Source organism: Manacus candei, unplaced genomic scaffold, assembly GCF_025592945.1.
Source record: "Manacus candei isolate 608988 ecotype Guabito, Panama unplaced genomic scaffold, ASM2559294v1 h1tg000037l, whole genome shotgun sequence".
In the NCBI taxonomy this organism is placed as follows: Eukaryota; Metazoa; Chordata; class Aves; order Passeriformes; family Pipridae; genus Manacus; species Manacus candei.
In genome coordinates this window covers 16797674-16814432 of record NW_026138085.1, presented here as the reverse complement: position 1 = coordinate 16814432, position 16759 = coordinate 16797674, and the positions used below count along the sequence as shown (strand labels likewise).

At 45.5% G+C, this 16759-nt stretch overlaps 1 protein-coding gene across 6 annotated transcripts in view; it reads left to right on the top strand.

The window, feature by feature from the left end:
- RAPGEF6 (Rap guanine nucleotide exchange factor 6) overlaps positions 1–7160 on the top strand; it is a 118142-nt gene extending 110982 nt beyond the window's left edge. For all 6 annotated transcript variants that reach the window (XM_051794000.1, XM_051793999.1, XM_051794002.1 and 3 more), the window contains 2 exons: positions 237–539; positions 2240–7160. In XM_051794000.1, the coding sequence (XP_051649960.1) occupies positions 237–539; positions 2240–2265 (329 nt within the window). In that variant the 3' untranslated portion in view covers positions 2266–7160. The remainder of the gene's footprint in view (positions 1–236; positions 540–2239) is intronic.
- Positions 7161–16759: the final 9599 nt, after the last annotated feature.

The window sequence follows — 16759 nt, the reverse complement described above, 5'->3', positions numbered from 1 at the left end:
TCAATTGGCATTTCACCTAAGGAGTTCTTGGGTTCTTTTGCTACTCTGACTTCTTAAAATAAGCAGAAAGCAGAAATGAAAGCACAGATACCTGCTGCTGTCGTTATAACCGGTGTTTCCGCATTTGCGTTTTGTTATCAGTTTCTGTTTTGCCATTGTAACATTTCATGATTTTTTAACGTTTTGTTTCCTTTGTTTTCTTCTTTAACATTTCCATTGCTTATTTCTTGTGCCAGTGTACTGTGTCACCTCACCTAAGAAGGACGATAGGTATAGGGAGCCACCGCCCACCCCTCCGGGATATATGGGGATTTCTTTAGCGGACATAAAGGAAGGATCGCCCCACCACCCACACCTCAAACCTCCAGACTATAGTGTGGCAGTGCAGAGGTCAAAGATGCTGCACAGTGACCTCTCTAGACTTCCAGCAGCTCCTCTGGGTGGTGACTGTCTCTCCTCGAGGATGCCCCAGTGGCACGGCCGGCAGCCGTCCAGCCCCAAACTAGCAGATATGCCTGACGCAGATAGTGAAGAGGATGGTATGTGCAACACCTCAACTGCTGGGGAATCTGGGCTCACAACCACCTTCTGGGCTTTCTCTTGGGTCATTCTTGGAGATTAAAACTCGATTAATCTCGGAATATACAGGAGTGTTTGCATGGCTGCGTGCACATGCACAGCTGTGTATATCATGCACGGCTGGGTGCATGTATATACAGGTTTAAATGAAAAGGAATGCCTTCCCTTCAGAAAAGCATGTTGGCACTGAACAGATTCTAAATTATATATAAATAAATATATATATATATATAAATATACATATAAGATCTTCCAAAGTACAACTGAGACACTTCAGAGCATGGACATGTCGTTTTATTTTTTTTTTTTTCTTTAAAATTTGTCCCCTCTCAAACAGTGAAGGGACACTGACAGGCTACAAATTACATGTGGAAAAACTCCAGCCTCTCTGGATTAAGTGATGTCCCAGTGGTTTAGGCTGGCATCAGGATGATGTCCTGAGTGATTTGGATTTGGTGAACTCCTTTCATTCATGTGTGCTGGTGTTGAGCTGCCTTATGCCTCAACAGATATTTTGGAGATCAAGTTTAAAAATACTGAACAAAATAATAGTGAACTTCTGTTCTTTTGAAAAGTGCATTTGATGAAACCTGGGTTCTCTGCCCAACTTGACCTGACAGTGTCTCTTCCAGTTCAGTTTTTTTATTGATCTTGTTTGAAGCAACAGCCAGTGCTGCCAAGCACAGCATCTATGGGGTGACCAAAATGTGAGAGGGTTTTCTGATAAAGACTGCTCTTAAATTGTGTCAAAACTAACTTCAGGGCAGGGGAATTTCTGCTTAATTGTTTATTTATATGCTGATTTGCTTTTAATGCCTGTGCACCGATGTGATCTCTCTGTACCCTTTGATAGTGAACTCATTTTTTATTAGAATGTTTGATCATTTCCTTCCATTTCAGTCTGGTTTAAAATGAGCCTGGATTTAGATTAAAACAATTTCTGATGCAAAATGATCGTATCTTGGCCCTTTAAAATATCTGAACAGTATTTAACATATATATTAGTACCACAGTTCAAACTTACAGTAAACATAAAATTGCCCAGCATTAGTTCAGTTGTGTTTTTGATGTAAAAATAAGGAAGCAATTGCTTCAAACATTTTAATCCAAATTTTTCTAAGCTAAATTTAACCATACACTTTTAGAGACACCTACTTTACTATTTTTAAAGTGCTTGGTTAATTTTATTTGGGATAAAATGCTCACTGCATGGGAATTTGCTGGCTTTTTTCCCAAATCTGTAGCTTTTGGCCTGTTAGGAGCTGCATGCTGGTAATTCTTGGAGGATCTGGGATTTTGTGTTTTGCAGTATGTCTTTATCGTGTGGTGATCACACCTCAGACTGCAGAAGCTGTGGCTGCCCCATCCCTGAGAGTGTCCAAGGCCAGGTTGGACAGGGCTTGGAGCAACCTGGGCTAGTGGAAGGTGTCCCTGCCCATGGCAGGGGGTTGGAATAGGATTCTATAAGGTCCCTTCCAACCCAAGCCATTCTGTGATTGAGGATTTGATAAATGGAACATGCAGTGATCAGTGATAAAGACAGTGAGAACACGCTGCTGAAGGGGTGGAGTCGTCCCAGACCCACTGTGGTCACGTCACTGGGGGCTGCTCTGTGGGCACTGCTGCAATGACTGACCCTGTCTCTTCTCTTGTTTTGCAGAAGATGAACAAGTGTCAGCAGTTTAAGCGCTGGGCTGTTTGTGTGAAGCACTCTCAGCCCGAGGGATGTGGGGACAAGGACCTCGTGGTTCTGTTAGCGACCGCTAACGACTTGCTGCTACTGACCTCAGACCTTTGCCCCTGTCCTGGACGAGATGGAACGGGTTGGATTCTCCTCTCTACACCCTCCTTCCCTCTGCCACCCCCTAAGCAAGCTCTTTCTGCCTGGGAAATAGGAAGTCACATTCCAGGAGTGTGCTGACTGCCCGGATACCAGCACTGGTACCCAGAGATGGACCGAGCTTGGGGCATGGGGAGGACCAGTTGTCACCACCACTTGAAACTCAAAAGCATTCTTCTGTATGATACCATGTAATCCTTTGGCAGTTTTCCATTGTCCTTATTTTCTACATGACCATTAGAAATCTGAGAGTGTTATTTTATGAACTTCGAAAAAAAAAATTATATCAAAATGTCAGCAAAAGCAAAGGACATTGCTGAAGTATCTGAAAATAATTTATTAATTTAAATCTTTTTTTTAAATGGGAATTTCCTTTTATTTGTGTTGGGAGTGCTCTGGTTGGCTAATATAAATGTTTAGTCAATGTGACGGTAAATTAGCTACACATCCACTGTTGTGCTCTCAAAATAAACACAGAAAACTACAAGTGGGCCATTACCAGGTGCAGAAATCCATGGATTTTAGTGGGTTTAGATTTAATATAAATAGAGCCCAAAGCCCTGCAGAGCAGAGGGTGTCAGGCCCTGCTCCCCTCCCACGTGGACCCAGCAGAAACCTCCTGCCCTCCAAGGATTTCTGGAATTATTGTAGCTGCCAGCCAACTAAGGCAACAGTTGGTGCTCTCCTCCCCTGTGAAGGAACCTTTGCAACGAGGAAGCTCTTGGGGAGCATTTTGGGGGGGTCTGAAGCTTTCCCAAAAGAGCTTTACCCAGGTTTTGCCCTGCGGAGTTCAACATGCAAAACGTGTTCTAAAAACCAAAACTCAGCCGTGTGTTGTGGGTTCTTTAAGATCATCCCACACGTCCTGGCCTTTTCCCAGAGTTGCACAGGATTTAGGTACAAAGGTTATCTTTGGGGAAAAAAAAAAAAAAAGAATTATAAATCACCTACATTTCACAGTAAAATTTGTGAAACTGAATATTAAATGGCATAATGCTTATATAAGAGCATAATGCATTTTATGATGGGTTAAAAAACCCTATGGTTTTTTAAATACAGATGATCTCAAACCATTTTATTTTAAATCCTAGTTAAAAATCCTGGTGGTGTTGATGTCAAAGAGAGTTTGACTTACAGCCAGCCAGTATTAACCCATGATACTCTAGTTTGACTGTGGTCAAAAAAATTGCTTCTTTGATTTTGCTTTTAGCCAACCAGAGCTCAGAGGGGTAGAACTGGAAATACCTGCAGGTTCTTTTCCTTCTTTTTCTTTTTTTCTTTCTCTTTTTTCCTTTCTTTTTTTTCTTTCTTTTTTCTTTCTTTTTTCTTTCCCTTTTTTGTTTCTTTTTTTGGTTCTTTTTTGGTTCTTTTTTTGGTTCTTTTTTTGTTTCTTTTTTTGGTTCTTTTTTGGTTTCCTTTTTGTTTCTTTTTTGTTTCTTTTTTTGTTTCTTTTTTGTTTCTTTTTTGTTTCTTTTTTGTTTCTTTTTTGTTTCTTTTTTGTTTCTTTTTTGTTTCTTTTTTGTTTCTTTTTTGTTTCTTTTTTGTTTCTTTTTTGTTTCTTTTTTGTTTCTTTTTTGTTTCCTTTTTCTTCTTTTCTCTTCCTTTCTCTTCCTTTCTCTCTCTTTCTTTCTGCACATGGCACCCCATTCTAGTGTTAAAATCAGACATGAATGTGTGAATATGTATTTAAACATTTAATTGTAAATCTTTGTTGTGATGTTTACAGCCTAAGCTAGAAAGATGATGTTTGTCATTTTTACAGTGCCTCAAAACTGATTTCTATATCCATAGTCGTGAAGAGCTTTAAGGGTTTTTTTTTTTACCTGTATGTGTGCAGGGGTGCGAGGTGAATGCAACACTTTTGGAAAATGCCACAAGTACCAAAAACAACCCAAAGCCTTTGATGTGCTTTCCCCATAGCAGCCTGGGTCTGGTGCAGCCAGGTGGGTGTGTGTGACCCAGGCTGTGTCTGCACTGGGAGCAGTGCCAGGTCCAACATCACCTGGAATGTCCCTGTACGGATCGGAATTGGGGAGGTGGAAATGAACAGTGATGCTGAGGAGGGCATGCCTAATTTAGAGCTGATTGGTTGGCTGTATGACTTTTTGGCACAAGTATCCGAGAAGCAAATGGTTGGAAAAAATATATTAAAGTCCACTTGAGGTATAGAATAATGAATGCATTTTGCTTTTTCGGGGCCTTAATGAATATAATGAACCTGCCCAGGCCTTAATGACTAAAGATTAATGCAAGTGTCAAAGCAATGCAGGGCAGAGCAAGTGTTTCCAGCACATGGAATATTGATAATAGAGCTGTTAAGCTGCTGTTTCTGTGGGATGTAAATCCAGGCCTGAGCCATCCCACTGTCAGCACATGGAAACAACAGGCTGCATGTTCCGTCAGGAAATGGTCTGCCTTGTGCCAGGTAAATCAAACCACACGGTTCCACGGCCTCCAGGGGGGTGAGCTGAGCCGATTTCAGCCTGTTGAACAAAAGTGTCAGGGATGGGGGCTGCTAGAGTGGCTTCCTTTTCCCCCAGAACCCAGCAGTGCTGCCTGTGAGGACACAGGGAAGCCCCTTAGGGGAGTGGGGTCGGGGTCTCCTCTGGCAGTCAGCAAGAGCAGCTGAATAAATCACCCATCCAGACATGGTGTTTGCACATCAACAGCCTCAGTCTGTTCCACGGGGCTTGGCAGCACACTGAAAAGTTCTGAAATGAGTTGAAAGTCTTGCTAATCATATTTTCCTAATAGCCAATACAGCTGGTGTACATAAATCATGCATAAACGATGGACAGATGAGCTACTCCTGCTCCTCCTGCCTCGCACAGTGTGGCTTCTCTGCTGCTCCTTGCTGGGCTTTCTGTTTGTTTGTTTGTTTTTACCTCGACCGATCACATTGATCGGGGCCGAGAGCCAAATGTACCAAATGTAGTGTGTCTGCTGTGGGTTTGAAGAGACACTATCCCTTTTTTTGGTGATTCAGACAGAATTAAAGTGGTGGTTGGTGCCTGCTGTGCACTGCCTTACCCCAGTGATGTCTCTGGGTCACAGACCCTGCCGTGGTCCCTCTACCAGGTTCCTCTAACTCTGGGGGTGGTGAACAGTTCGGGTGCCTCACATCGTGTTCTTCCACTGCCATCCCTGGGTTTGCTCCCTCCCTGCTCGTTGTTTGCTCTTGACCTGTGGGTGAAAGATGTGTTTCAGATTCCTGTGATTTAAGCACACTCTGTTTTGTTACAAAAAACTTCCAGCTGACTCCTGAGAAAGCAGTGTGGTTCGGTAGAACTGATGTGGCCTCTCCAGTTGCAAAAAAACGGGTAAAATGTGATCACTGAGCCTCTGAGCACCAGGTTCATCTCCCAGATGCACAAAAGAATGAAAAGGCAGTGACTGTGGATGTTTGCAGTTCACATTTTTACAGTGTGGACAGATTTTGAGTGCTTGCCAACACTTCCTTTTGCCTTTGCTCAGATGAGGAGTTTGTAGCAGCAGCCTCACCTTGAGTCCTGTGTGCAGTTTTGGGCACTACAATATAAAAAAGACATTAAGCTGTGAGAGAGCACCCAAAGGAGGCTGTGAGGATGGTGAAGGGTCTGGAGGGGCTCTGTGAGGAGCAGCTGAGGGCACTTGATTTCTTCAGCTGGAGGAGACCGAGGGGGGACCTCTTTGGGGTCTTCAGCATCCTCCTGGGGGGCAGGTACAGATCTCTTGGCTCCCAAGAGCAGTGACAGGGCTCGAGGGAACGGCTGGAGCTGAGTCAGGGCAGGGGCAGGTTAGAGATCAGGAAAAGGTCTGTCACCTGCAGGGTGCTTGGGCACAGAACAGGCTCCCCAGGGCAGTGGGCACAGCACAAGCCTGGCAGAGCTCCAGGAGCGTTTGAACAACACTCTCAGGCACAGGGTGTGACTTTTGGGGTGTCCTGGGCAGGGCCAGGACTTGGGCTCGATCCTGATAGGTGCCTTCCAGCTCAGCAGGTTCTGTGGTCCAGGGTGAGTGATGGCTCAGTGGGAGCTGCTCAGAGCTGGGATGGGGTGTGCTGGGGCTGCTGGCACTGCCAGGGGCACAGGGTGTCCCCAGGGCTGGACCTGCCAGCGGTGCCACTTCCAGAGGAGCCTGTGGGGCATCAGGGGTGTTGCAGAACCTCTTTCATCACCTCCCAGGTAATTTTATCACAGACAACAGTGGAAATACGACCCTGTCATTCAAGTTTTTATAGAACAGTCGAATTTTTAAAGGATGAACTTACCACTGCCTTTGCAAAAAGACAAGAAAAAAGGGATACTCTCTCTTTAGAAAAGCTTTACACATTATATTTTAGAACGCTTGTATAGAGGGTAATCTTACCTTGAATTCCCAACCCAGCTTTTGCTTTTGTTGTGCTTTTGTTTTACCTTTATTTTTGATATACCTGGAATGCAGTTTAGCTTGGTATTAATTAAATTCTAAATATGTGAGCATATTGGCAAAACTGCACAGATGTAATGATATTCCAATAGCAATTGTACTGCACAAGTCAGTGATTGTAAAGTATTCTGTAACAAGCAATGTTTGTCTCCTATTTTTTGATACCTCTTACACTTATGTCTTTTAGAAAGACAGTGCCTCTGTATGCTTTTTGTATTTTTACTGAGTGATTGTAAATATTTGTTATATTTTTGGTTAAGAGAATGTTTAAAAGTACTGTTTATTATCCAATCTATTAATATGTTGGAATCAATAAACAATCTACATATATTAATTGTTTTTAGCAGTTCTTTTCTGGCAATCAGTGGAGGATGGGACTGAGATCATCCAAAAGGTAAGCTATGTGGGAATGTTATGGAGAAATACATTTTTTTTAGGGAGCAGGACACTTGTGGAAGGGTTATGTGCTGGCAAGCAGAGTCTGCAGCTTCTTGTCCTTTTCTCCCCTGGTGCAAATGGCATTTTCCTCCCTCCCTGGACCTGCCTGTACGTGGGGATGTGGCCACACACGTTCTGCCTGATCAGGTGAGAGCTGAGCCCTGTCTTCACCACCTTATTCCCCCCAGTGGGGCTTTTCAGTTTTAGAACCACAGAACCACAGGCTGGTTTGTGTGGGGAGGGACCTCAAAGCTAATGCAGTTCCAGGGACACCTTCCATCACACCAGCCTGGCCTTGTTCTCAGAGCCTCCTTCAAAACCACCCTGGTTTTGTCCTCAGGAATCTTTGACTTCGGGCAGTTTCTGGGAGGTGGTTAGGATTTTAAATTCTTGTGAGAGAAGGAAGGCAGAGCTGCCACAAGAGGCCAGCATTGCCCGTGGTTTGTGAGCTGGGCAGGTCCATCCCTGCCGTGCTCAGCCAGCACCCATCACCCTGCCGGGTGGCACTGGGGACATTTTGGGGTTCACCTGTTGCTCTGGGGCTGTGGGCTGCCCTGGGCAGTGTCTGCAGGGACACTGTGGCTCCCAAAGCCATGCAGTGCAGGAGGACACAGGGACTGGGCAGGTCTCTACAGGGTGTAAAATCAAATTGAGAAGAAGCAGTTCCATTAGCAAGCAATCTGCTTAATGAGTTACTTGGATTTTGGTCTCCTCTTTTACCTTCCTTCACTTACCATGTGGTGGGAACATAACACATAGTGTTCAGCATCACTCTCCATCCTCACATTCCACGTCCAAGCCTTTGGATTAGATCTGCTGTTGTTGGAGTGGTGTGAGCTTCACACTCCCTGTGCTCAAGGGCTCCTGAAGCAGCACTCAGGGCATCAAACAGCTGCTGACCTAAACTTGAGTGTATTCCCTGGGGACTTTTTCTGATTTTCTGGAGAGTCACTATCAACCCAATTTTATTGGGAAGAATTAGCAACTGCCTGTTAGACTGCAGCAATGCCGTGTGTTATGTGCTCGTGGAGAAGTTAAGAACTGTCCCTCCAAATCAAATATGAAAAGAGAGATGAATTCCCTGTCCCCCCACAGAAGGCTGCTCACCCAGCAGGTGCTGCCTGCTGGAAATGTGCTCGCTCTTTGCCATAAGGGAGGAGATGCACTGGTAGCAGTGGGGTCACAGCCCCAGGTGTCCCTTGGGGAGGCTGTGGATTCTGGGAGGGCTCTGCAGGCAGGGTCAGTCAGTGCTTTCAGCTACTTGTCATTTGTTAAGAGGGTAAAATGTGCTGGAGAGACCATGTTTAAGCACCACGAGGGCTGAAACCTGTCCCTGCACCGCCCTTCCCTCTAGGTTGAGTTCCTGCACTTTTGGGGCTGGAGATAAAGCATTTCTCCTTGTCCAACATCGATTCGGGAGGAGCACTTAGAGCCTCTGATGTTTGCACCATTTGCTTTCAGGCTGTGGCATCAGCTGTTGTGGTTTGACCCAGAACTTGCTGTATTTTTAGCTTTCCTGAAGATGCAGATCCTGGAGGCTCATGATGACATGAACTGATGACATTGTGGTGGGGGGGATGTAAAGCAGCTCTTGTTGCTGTGAAAACCTTGAAAACACAAACTATAAAAAGAATTCTTAACAAAAAAAAAAAAAGAAGTGGGAAGGAAATGAAGATCCATATTGATTTAACCTGCCCCTGGCTCTCATCAGCCCTGGGCTGCTCTGGCTCCTGATGCTGAATTCCCACAGCCCATCAGCTGAAAAGCACGATGTCTTTCCCCAGGGTATTGCCCTGAATTATTTTTCTGTGTGAGCCAACACTCCTGGAAACGCAGGAAGAACTGAGTTGTTTGTACGAGATGAATGTTAAATGGGCTCCACAAAGATTTCTGTTCATTCCCCTGAGTTTGTCAGAGGAGGAGAGTAATTACCAGTGTGACAGTGCTGCAAGTCAGCCTTGGCTTGGGAGAGAGGAAGAAATATGGTAATAAGTGAAGTTCCAATGTAGATGTAGTTGCATTTAACACTTATGAGCAGCAATAAAAATGAAAGTTGTAATTGTATCTGCAGTTTCAAAGCTCAGAACATAATTTTATATCCTCAAACATCTGTTTTAGGATCAGAGCTGAGTGTCAGATAAGTGGCTTATTTTTAGATCTATCAGTTAGGCACCATCAAGTTTATTATTAAATCAAACTCATTTGCCAGTAAACACGACTTGGATTGAGCAGCTCCACAGTGTGGTGGTCCTGGGGATGGTGGAGCAGCAGGATGCCAGTGCATGGCCCAACTCACAGAGGGAGATGACCCTTGCACCAGGAAGGTGCCAATGTTTTACCTGTCCTCAGGGAAGGGTGAGGGGAAGCCTGCTGCAAACCTGGGAAAAGCTCTTCTGGGATGTCAGTGGTTGATGGAGGCTTTCATGGTCTGCTTGCCCAGGACTGTGAGCACACCTTGCCCCCCTTCGGTGTATTTTGGGCACATACAGCACTAATGCTTGGCTGTGAAGTGATGACTCCTCTCATTTTATTTTCTGTGTTAGCAGTGAAGCTGATGGAGGGGAAGGTCTCATGGTGGGCTTCTGCTTGGAGAACCAAAGGAGTGATGAAGGACCTGGTTTTAGGACCTGTGAGGGTGGGCAGGCCCTGGCACAGGTTGCCCAGAGAAGCTGTGGCTGCCCCAGCCCTGGAAGTGTCCAAGGCCAGGTTGGACAGGGCTTGAAACAACCTGGGCTGGTGGGAGGTGTCCCTGCCCATGGCAAGGGGTGGAACTAGATGAGCTTTATGAGCTTTTTATGGGAGGTGCTGTGCAGGTTTCCATCCCAGCACAGGCTCCCCAGGCTGCTCCTGCAAGCACTGAGGGTTTCAGAGGCAGCAGCACCCAGTGTTTGGATGCCCCTGGCACCCCACAGATGCTTTTCAAGAGGATTTGTTGTTGATTTCCCAGCCATCTCATGGTGGGATGCTGAGAACTTTTGTTGCCTCTGCAGCTTTGTCTTGGTGCCTCTGCCAGGCTGCAGTGCCTGGACAGGCTTTGTGCTCCCTGCACAGGTCATCACCTCACCCGGGGGCCTTTTCTCACCCCTCAGCACCCTCTACCCTGCTCTGTGTCTCTCACCAAGCAGCCTGGGAGACACCTTGGCCATTTGCCTTCAGTGTCTGCAGAGGGAAGTAATTAAATTTAATGGAAGTCACCCTCGATTTTACAGCAGCAGTAATTAAATGTAATTGGAGGTGTGACTTCTAAACAAGGCCGTTTGGTTTTTTTTCCAGCAATACATTTGGCATCAAGAACAAACAAATAACCAAGGACATGCAGAAGCTGCTTGGGGGTGAAGCCATGACCTCACCTGGGCTCCCTTGGTGTCCATCACAGGGGACTGTGCTTTTGCCCCCACTGATTGAACAGTGCTGCACTGTTACAGCACCTCGTGAACCATCAGCAAAGCCATGTTTTCAAAAGGAAAGCAGCAGCAGAAGGTAAGGAAGCTGTTCTATTCCTGCTGTCCTGTCTCTGGAGGAGGCTGTGCCATCATGGGTGAGGGATGAGGAGGATGGTGCTCCATCACCTGACTTTGCTTTAAAACCTTTGCTACACTGGACAGAGTTTTGTGACTGAGCAGATATTAAAAACAACATAATTGTCAGGAAATCATACAGTTTAAAAACCTGGCCTTCGGTGGCAGTGGGGTTTTCAAAGGTGCAGAAACTTCGTCAGTTGGAAATTAGCCAGTTAAAAAGACTCAGTGTGGCCCTGGCTCTCCTCCTCAAGCCCAGGGAAAATATGTGCCAAGAGATTCAGTAGCTGATGCTTCTGTTACCCCTGCCCTTTCCTGCCATGTGGAAATGTCAGCCGTGGCCAGAGGGAGCTCTGGGAACAGGGATGATGGTGCTGGCACCTGCTGTTGGGTGCCTTGGGTTGTTTGAATGCATGAATGTCACCCTGGAAGGAGTGAGCTGGACCCTCACGGGGCCTTAAATGTGCAGCACAGCCCTGGAGCTGTGGGGTGCATTTTATTTGCAGCATTTGTTATTCCTGGGAATAAAGGACCCCAACCTGCAGTCTGGCACCTCACCCATCCACGATGGGCAGAGCCCGCTGCAGCAAAGGTGGGGAGCGCTAGAAACGTGCTGGGTTAATTTATTTAATCTGAATTATTATTCCACAGGTGGCTGAGCTGGCATTTCAAGCAGTTCAGCGCTATGGGCTGTGGTTTGACACCAGGTGTTTACACGAGTAACACGAACATGAATGACTTGCAGGCGTCATTAAATGTTTCATCCAGTCCTGTCAAACAAGCAAAGTGGCTGCAGGGGCACACCCCACGGTGCCTGTTAACCCAGCTCTGCCTGTGGTGCTGCCCCTGGCTCTGGGTTGGGTTGGCACTGCTCTGTGAGCAGCCGAGGGCCGGGGGGTGCCCGCTCCATCCCTGCAGGTGCCCCTGGCAGCCCGGGCTCCATGCAGGGAGTGTCAATAGCCAGCCAGGTTTTCCACTGGGTAAATGATGTGTGGCCAGCTGGAATCCTTCAGATCAATAACTCAGTGACAGGCAGCTCGAGCGCTTGGAAACAGCGCTGAGCCCGACACGGTTGTTCCGCGCGTCGCAAAGGATCGAAGAACACTGGGGCTGGAATTGCTGAGCTCCATCACCGTGTCAGGGCTGCAAGGGTGAATATTAAGTGCTGTGGGAGAATGGGGCCACGTGTGGCCTCACTGACAAGTGAAAAGGAAATGCTGGAATCTTGGACTTGCCAGCTGCTGGGGAATGGATGCGGAGGCTGGGGCCAATTTCCACCGGAGTGCCCGGTCACCTTGCTGACCCGTGTTCTGTCCTGTACTCTAGGATAGGATCATAGAATGGCTTGGGTTGGAAGGGATCTTAAAGATCATCTCCTTCCAACCCCTTGCCATGGGCAGACACACCTTCCAGTCCCGTGGGAATTGGGATTCCTAAATTCCTAGAGAAATAAGCCCTGGATAGAGGATGCAATGCTTCTACATTGCAATATCTGTTGTGAGCAGCAGGGAATTTGCTTGCCTTATGGCCAGGATCCACAGGAAGCTCCTTTTCCACTTAGGCTGATGATAATTGCTGTGCAACAGGACAATATTTAATCCCTATCTGGGCTTTTCTTCACCCCCCAGAAGAAACACCTCTTATGCTCATGTTTGTGGAATTCAAATGCGTGGTGAGTTGAGCACAAAGATCCTGTGGCACAAAACTAATGTGGAGCTTACAGAAGAGTTCTTTATGATTTTATCCCAGATCATGCATTTAATCCAGTGTAGCTGGTTTTTAAATGCTGCCTCTTCTCAAAGGTATTTAAAGAAATTTCGATCTTGGACATGTTCTAGCCAAAGAACAAATGAAAGTGCAATACCTGAAATAGTTAAATTACTGATGCAGCCTGGGATTCCTCTCTTTCCTTTTGCATTTTATTTATTCAGATTGCTATTCTATTAAAAGCTACTGGTGGTTTTAAAGCTTCAAATTGTTGTCTTTGGGAAGCAAGTGCCCGGGGAGCAATTTTAATATTGCTTTTGCTAATTGCTGGGAAGTGAAGGTTAAGCAAGATAATCAGGTGGGGTAGAGCTGGCAGATGACAGTCATTACAGACAGAAAAGTCTGGTGTCAGTTGTGAGAAGGTTTAGTGAAGCAGTAGTAAAACCAGCACAATGTCATTAGAGTCTTTATAGGAAAAACATTTTGGAAGCTGACTCTGAATCCCAGTGATGTCTGTGCAAACACTCCTGTTCACTTTTAAAGCCTGAATAAAATCCGAGATGATTGCTAAGCTACTCATAATGTCTCCAAGGTCAGAAGAAACTCCCTGTATGGGCTTATCTGTGTAAAAGGAAAAAGAAAACACTCCACCAAAAAGCTAAACTAACCCTGATACCTAAAGAAACAGCATAATAAAAGCCTACATAAAAAGGGAAGTTTGGATACTGAAATTGGGATGGAACATGTCTTTTTTCCCCAAGGAACGTGAGCGTCTCTCCCGAGCTCAGCAGCTGAAATGACTCTGTTGAACATGTGTTGACTTGTGTCCTTCAGCTGTTTTGTCTCCAAGCTCTATCTATGTGTATATCTACATAATGCAATACATATTCATTTGTTTGAGTTCTTGCTGCCTTTCAACAGATGCCATCTGCCTGTGAACAAAGGTTTTCCTCCAGCAGCCCTGGCTGCCGGATCGCGGCGCAGCGTCGTCCCGCTCCCGCAGCCAGAGGGGTTTGTGCAGCTCTGCAGGCTTTTCTCATTCATTTTGGATGCTTTGCCAGCGTGTTGTGCACCTGTACAATGTCAAATACATATTGCCCACAGCAGCATTTAATAGGCTTCCTGATGTCGGTGGAAAGTCAATAACTCGAGATCTTAATTGTGGGACACGTCCGGGCGCTGCCTCAGCGACGGTTCTTTCCGCGTCAAATAACTTCCAGATATTTGGAACAAAACCAGGATATTGTTTTCTGTATGACCCCAGGAAACAAAACTAACGTTGTGAGATGCAGGGCTGTGGAGTAATGTTCATTTTTCTGGAGAAGGAGCTCCGAGGTGGGTCCTTTTCTCAGCAAGGTAAATAAACATCCACCAAATCGTTCCAATAAGTCCGTTTTGTAGAATAAAAAGAACAGCATTTGAGGATTCTCATTTGTGAGATCAGAAAGGAAAAGGTGATGTATAGACAAAAATACTGATTAAAAGCTACATTCCTCCTTATGAGATGAATGCAAAATATCCCAGTGTGGTGTGTTCCCTTAATCAGTTGACAATTGAATGAAGAGCTGAGGCTCAAATTCTCTCCCCTGATTTTCAGAGCCCTGCACTGGAATTAATCCAAATTCAAAACTTTGGACTGTATTTAATAGAAGTGGGGTTTGCTGAAAATGCCTGTAAAATGGCTGTTAGTCTTTCCATGCTGCTCAGGTGGTGATGGTACCTGCCCTTTTGGTCTACAGCTGGAATCTCAGGTAAGTGAGACCCCAGGGCAAAATTATATGTGTAAGGTGAAAGTCTGGATGCAGCTGGTCATGGCAGGGAGAGCCAAGAGCAGAGCCCTGACCTCCAGGCCAAATATTCTTTCCTTTGCACGTGTACTGAATCCAGAATTAATTGTGATTTTAGGAAAAAAATAAGACTTTCTGAGAGAGCAATAGCCAGACTTAAATCCAGCTGTTGATGTGCCAGTGGTTTTGGGCTCTTGACCCCCAGCATGATGCTGGCAAAGCTATTCAGCCCAAAAGATGGCACTATTTTTCTATTTCACTGTACAGCAAATTCCCTCTCCCAACCAGATTCATTCACTATCGAACCTCTCTCAAAACCACAATTTTTCTGAGGCTTTACATACAGTAAAGTCCATTATTGTGAAGGCCAAATTGCTGCCAAAAAAAGCCTTCAGCTAAAAAATATATATCTATAAACTAATAACACATCATCCTGATGAAAAATAACACACAGGGAAGGCGTTTTTCTCCGTTATTAATGGCCAATGTTTGTTATATTGTTGTGTTTAGTCCAAGGAGCCTTGATAGAGAGAGGCAGCTTTTCAACATGAATGGCACTTCAACTGGCATTTTATAAATTTTACAAAAAAAAAAAGAAAAAGAAAAAGAGCCCTGGAACATTTAAACTCCCTGTTAATATTAAAGAAGGGAAGCTGCAGGTTGTGAGAGAGGGATCAGTTGTGGGTGCTGCCATCCCAGAAAAAGAGAGGAGAGAAAAGTGTGGGGTTAATTTGGGGTGGGAGCTTGCCCTGCATACCCCTGTGAGTCCTTAGCTTAAAGCCATTCAAATATCAGCTAAGACAGGCTCTAGGTCTTGCTGCAGGTGAAGGCTCACGACCCCTTGCTACAAAAGGCTCTTTCCTCTCCACAAAAGGCAAGTGAATTCCCTGGAACTGAGCACTGGTCCCACAGCATCCCACCTCTGCTTCCCCAGCTGGGAGCCTGAGCAATTATTGAGGGTCAGCACAGGATTTAAACACTCCAGCACAGTGAGTTCCTGCTGCCTTTGATCCTACACTTTGGCTGCCCTTTTCCTGCCCAGGGAAAACACCAGGACATGGTGCCTGTGGAGCAGGGCTCCCGGGGGGACTGGGATAGTCTGGTCCTGGGGCTGCCCCAGAGGAGCAGCTGGGACAGTTTGGGTTTCCTCCAGCCTGGCTGGGATAACTGATGGCAGTATTTTTGTCTAATATGAAGTCCCCATAACTGCCTGGGGCAACCCAAGGAATGGGAATTTAAAGCTGAAGGGAGCAGGGACACCAGGTTGGGTGATCCAAGGACACTCCTGTTCCCTGGTGAGGTCACTCAGCCCGATTGCTTAATTGGAGCCAATAATGCAGCTTTTTGTTTGGATCTGGCAATGTCTGTATTGCAGTTTATCAAAGAGGCTGAAAAGCTCAAAAATAGCAAAACAGCAGATGAAAGACCCCAGCAAAGGCAATGGGATGAGAACAAAGTTCATTTCATTAAGAAAATGCAGGAATAAAGGAATAGAGCCTTTCAGACCAGCCTCATTAGAAGCCCAGACAAATTAGTGGCATTATGGTTTATTAAATATTATTAAGCCAAGGACAAAAACCCTTCCTGCAGAATGGTTACAGCAATGGCAAAAAAAAATAAAACCAATGAGAAACAATGTTCTCACTTAAATACTGCTCTTTAATGTAGCTCAGATGTCTTGGTCTTAGCTTTTTAAAAAATGAGACCATTTGCTAAACATAAATCTGGAATTGAACTGTCCATGTTGAACTTTCATTTCAGCCAAAGATCTTGGAAGGTCTCATAAGTTCAGAGAGAGAGCAGCCAGTGAAAGTATTTTCCAAGAGTCCAGTTGCAGGGAAGAGAATCACATGCAGATTTTTTCTTTTTAATTTTTTTTTTTTTTCTTCTTTCTGGAAAGCTAATCTGCAGTGACACATGTGCAAGTGCACACATGCTGATTTTATTAATGAAAATTAAGAGTGTTCAAATCTGCCTCAGTGGAGACTGGGAGGTGGGCAAGGGAAGGCTGATCACACTGAGCATTTCTGTGGTTTCCACGCTCAGGATTCCTCACACACAGCCCTGATTGGGATGCAGAGCTCCTCACTGCCTGGCTTCTGTCTCTACACTGTGGCACACATTGCAAGGGAGATAAAACAGAAATAAAGATCTCTGGGCCAGCTGATTGCAATGCAGACTCAGAGCCATTTGGCACAGACCCTGCACTTGGGCACAGACCCTGGACTCGGGCACAGACCTGTTGTCAAGGGCGAGAAAAGGGAGAAAGGGTTTGGGTTGCAGGTGCAGATGTTTCCTAAGAGCAAACTAGATATCCTAAGGCTGATTTTGGGCACAGAGAGCAGGGAAAAAACCTGGTGTGAAATAAGTTAGATTAATACACGTGAAATTTCATTCTTTTCAGCTGATTCTGGCTGACAATGCCCTGCTAAATCTGGAGTGGGAAGGCAGCAGAGGGCTCACAGCTTGTTGCTACACAGACT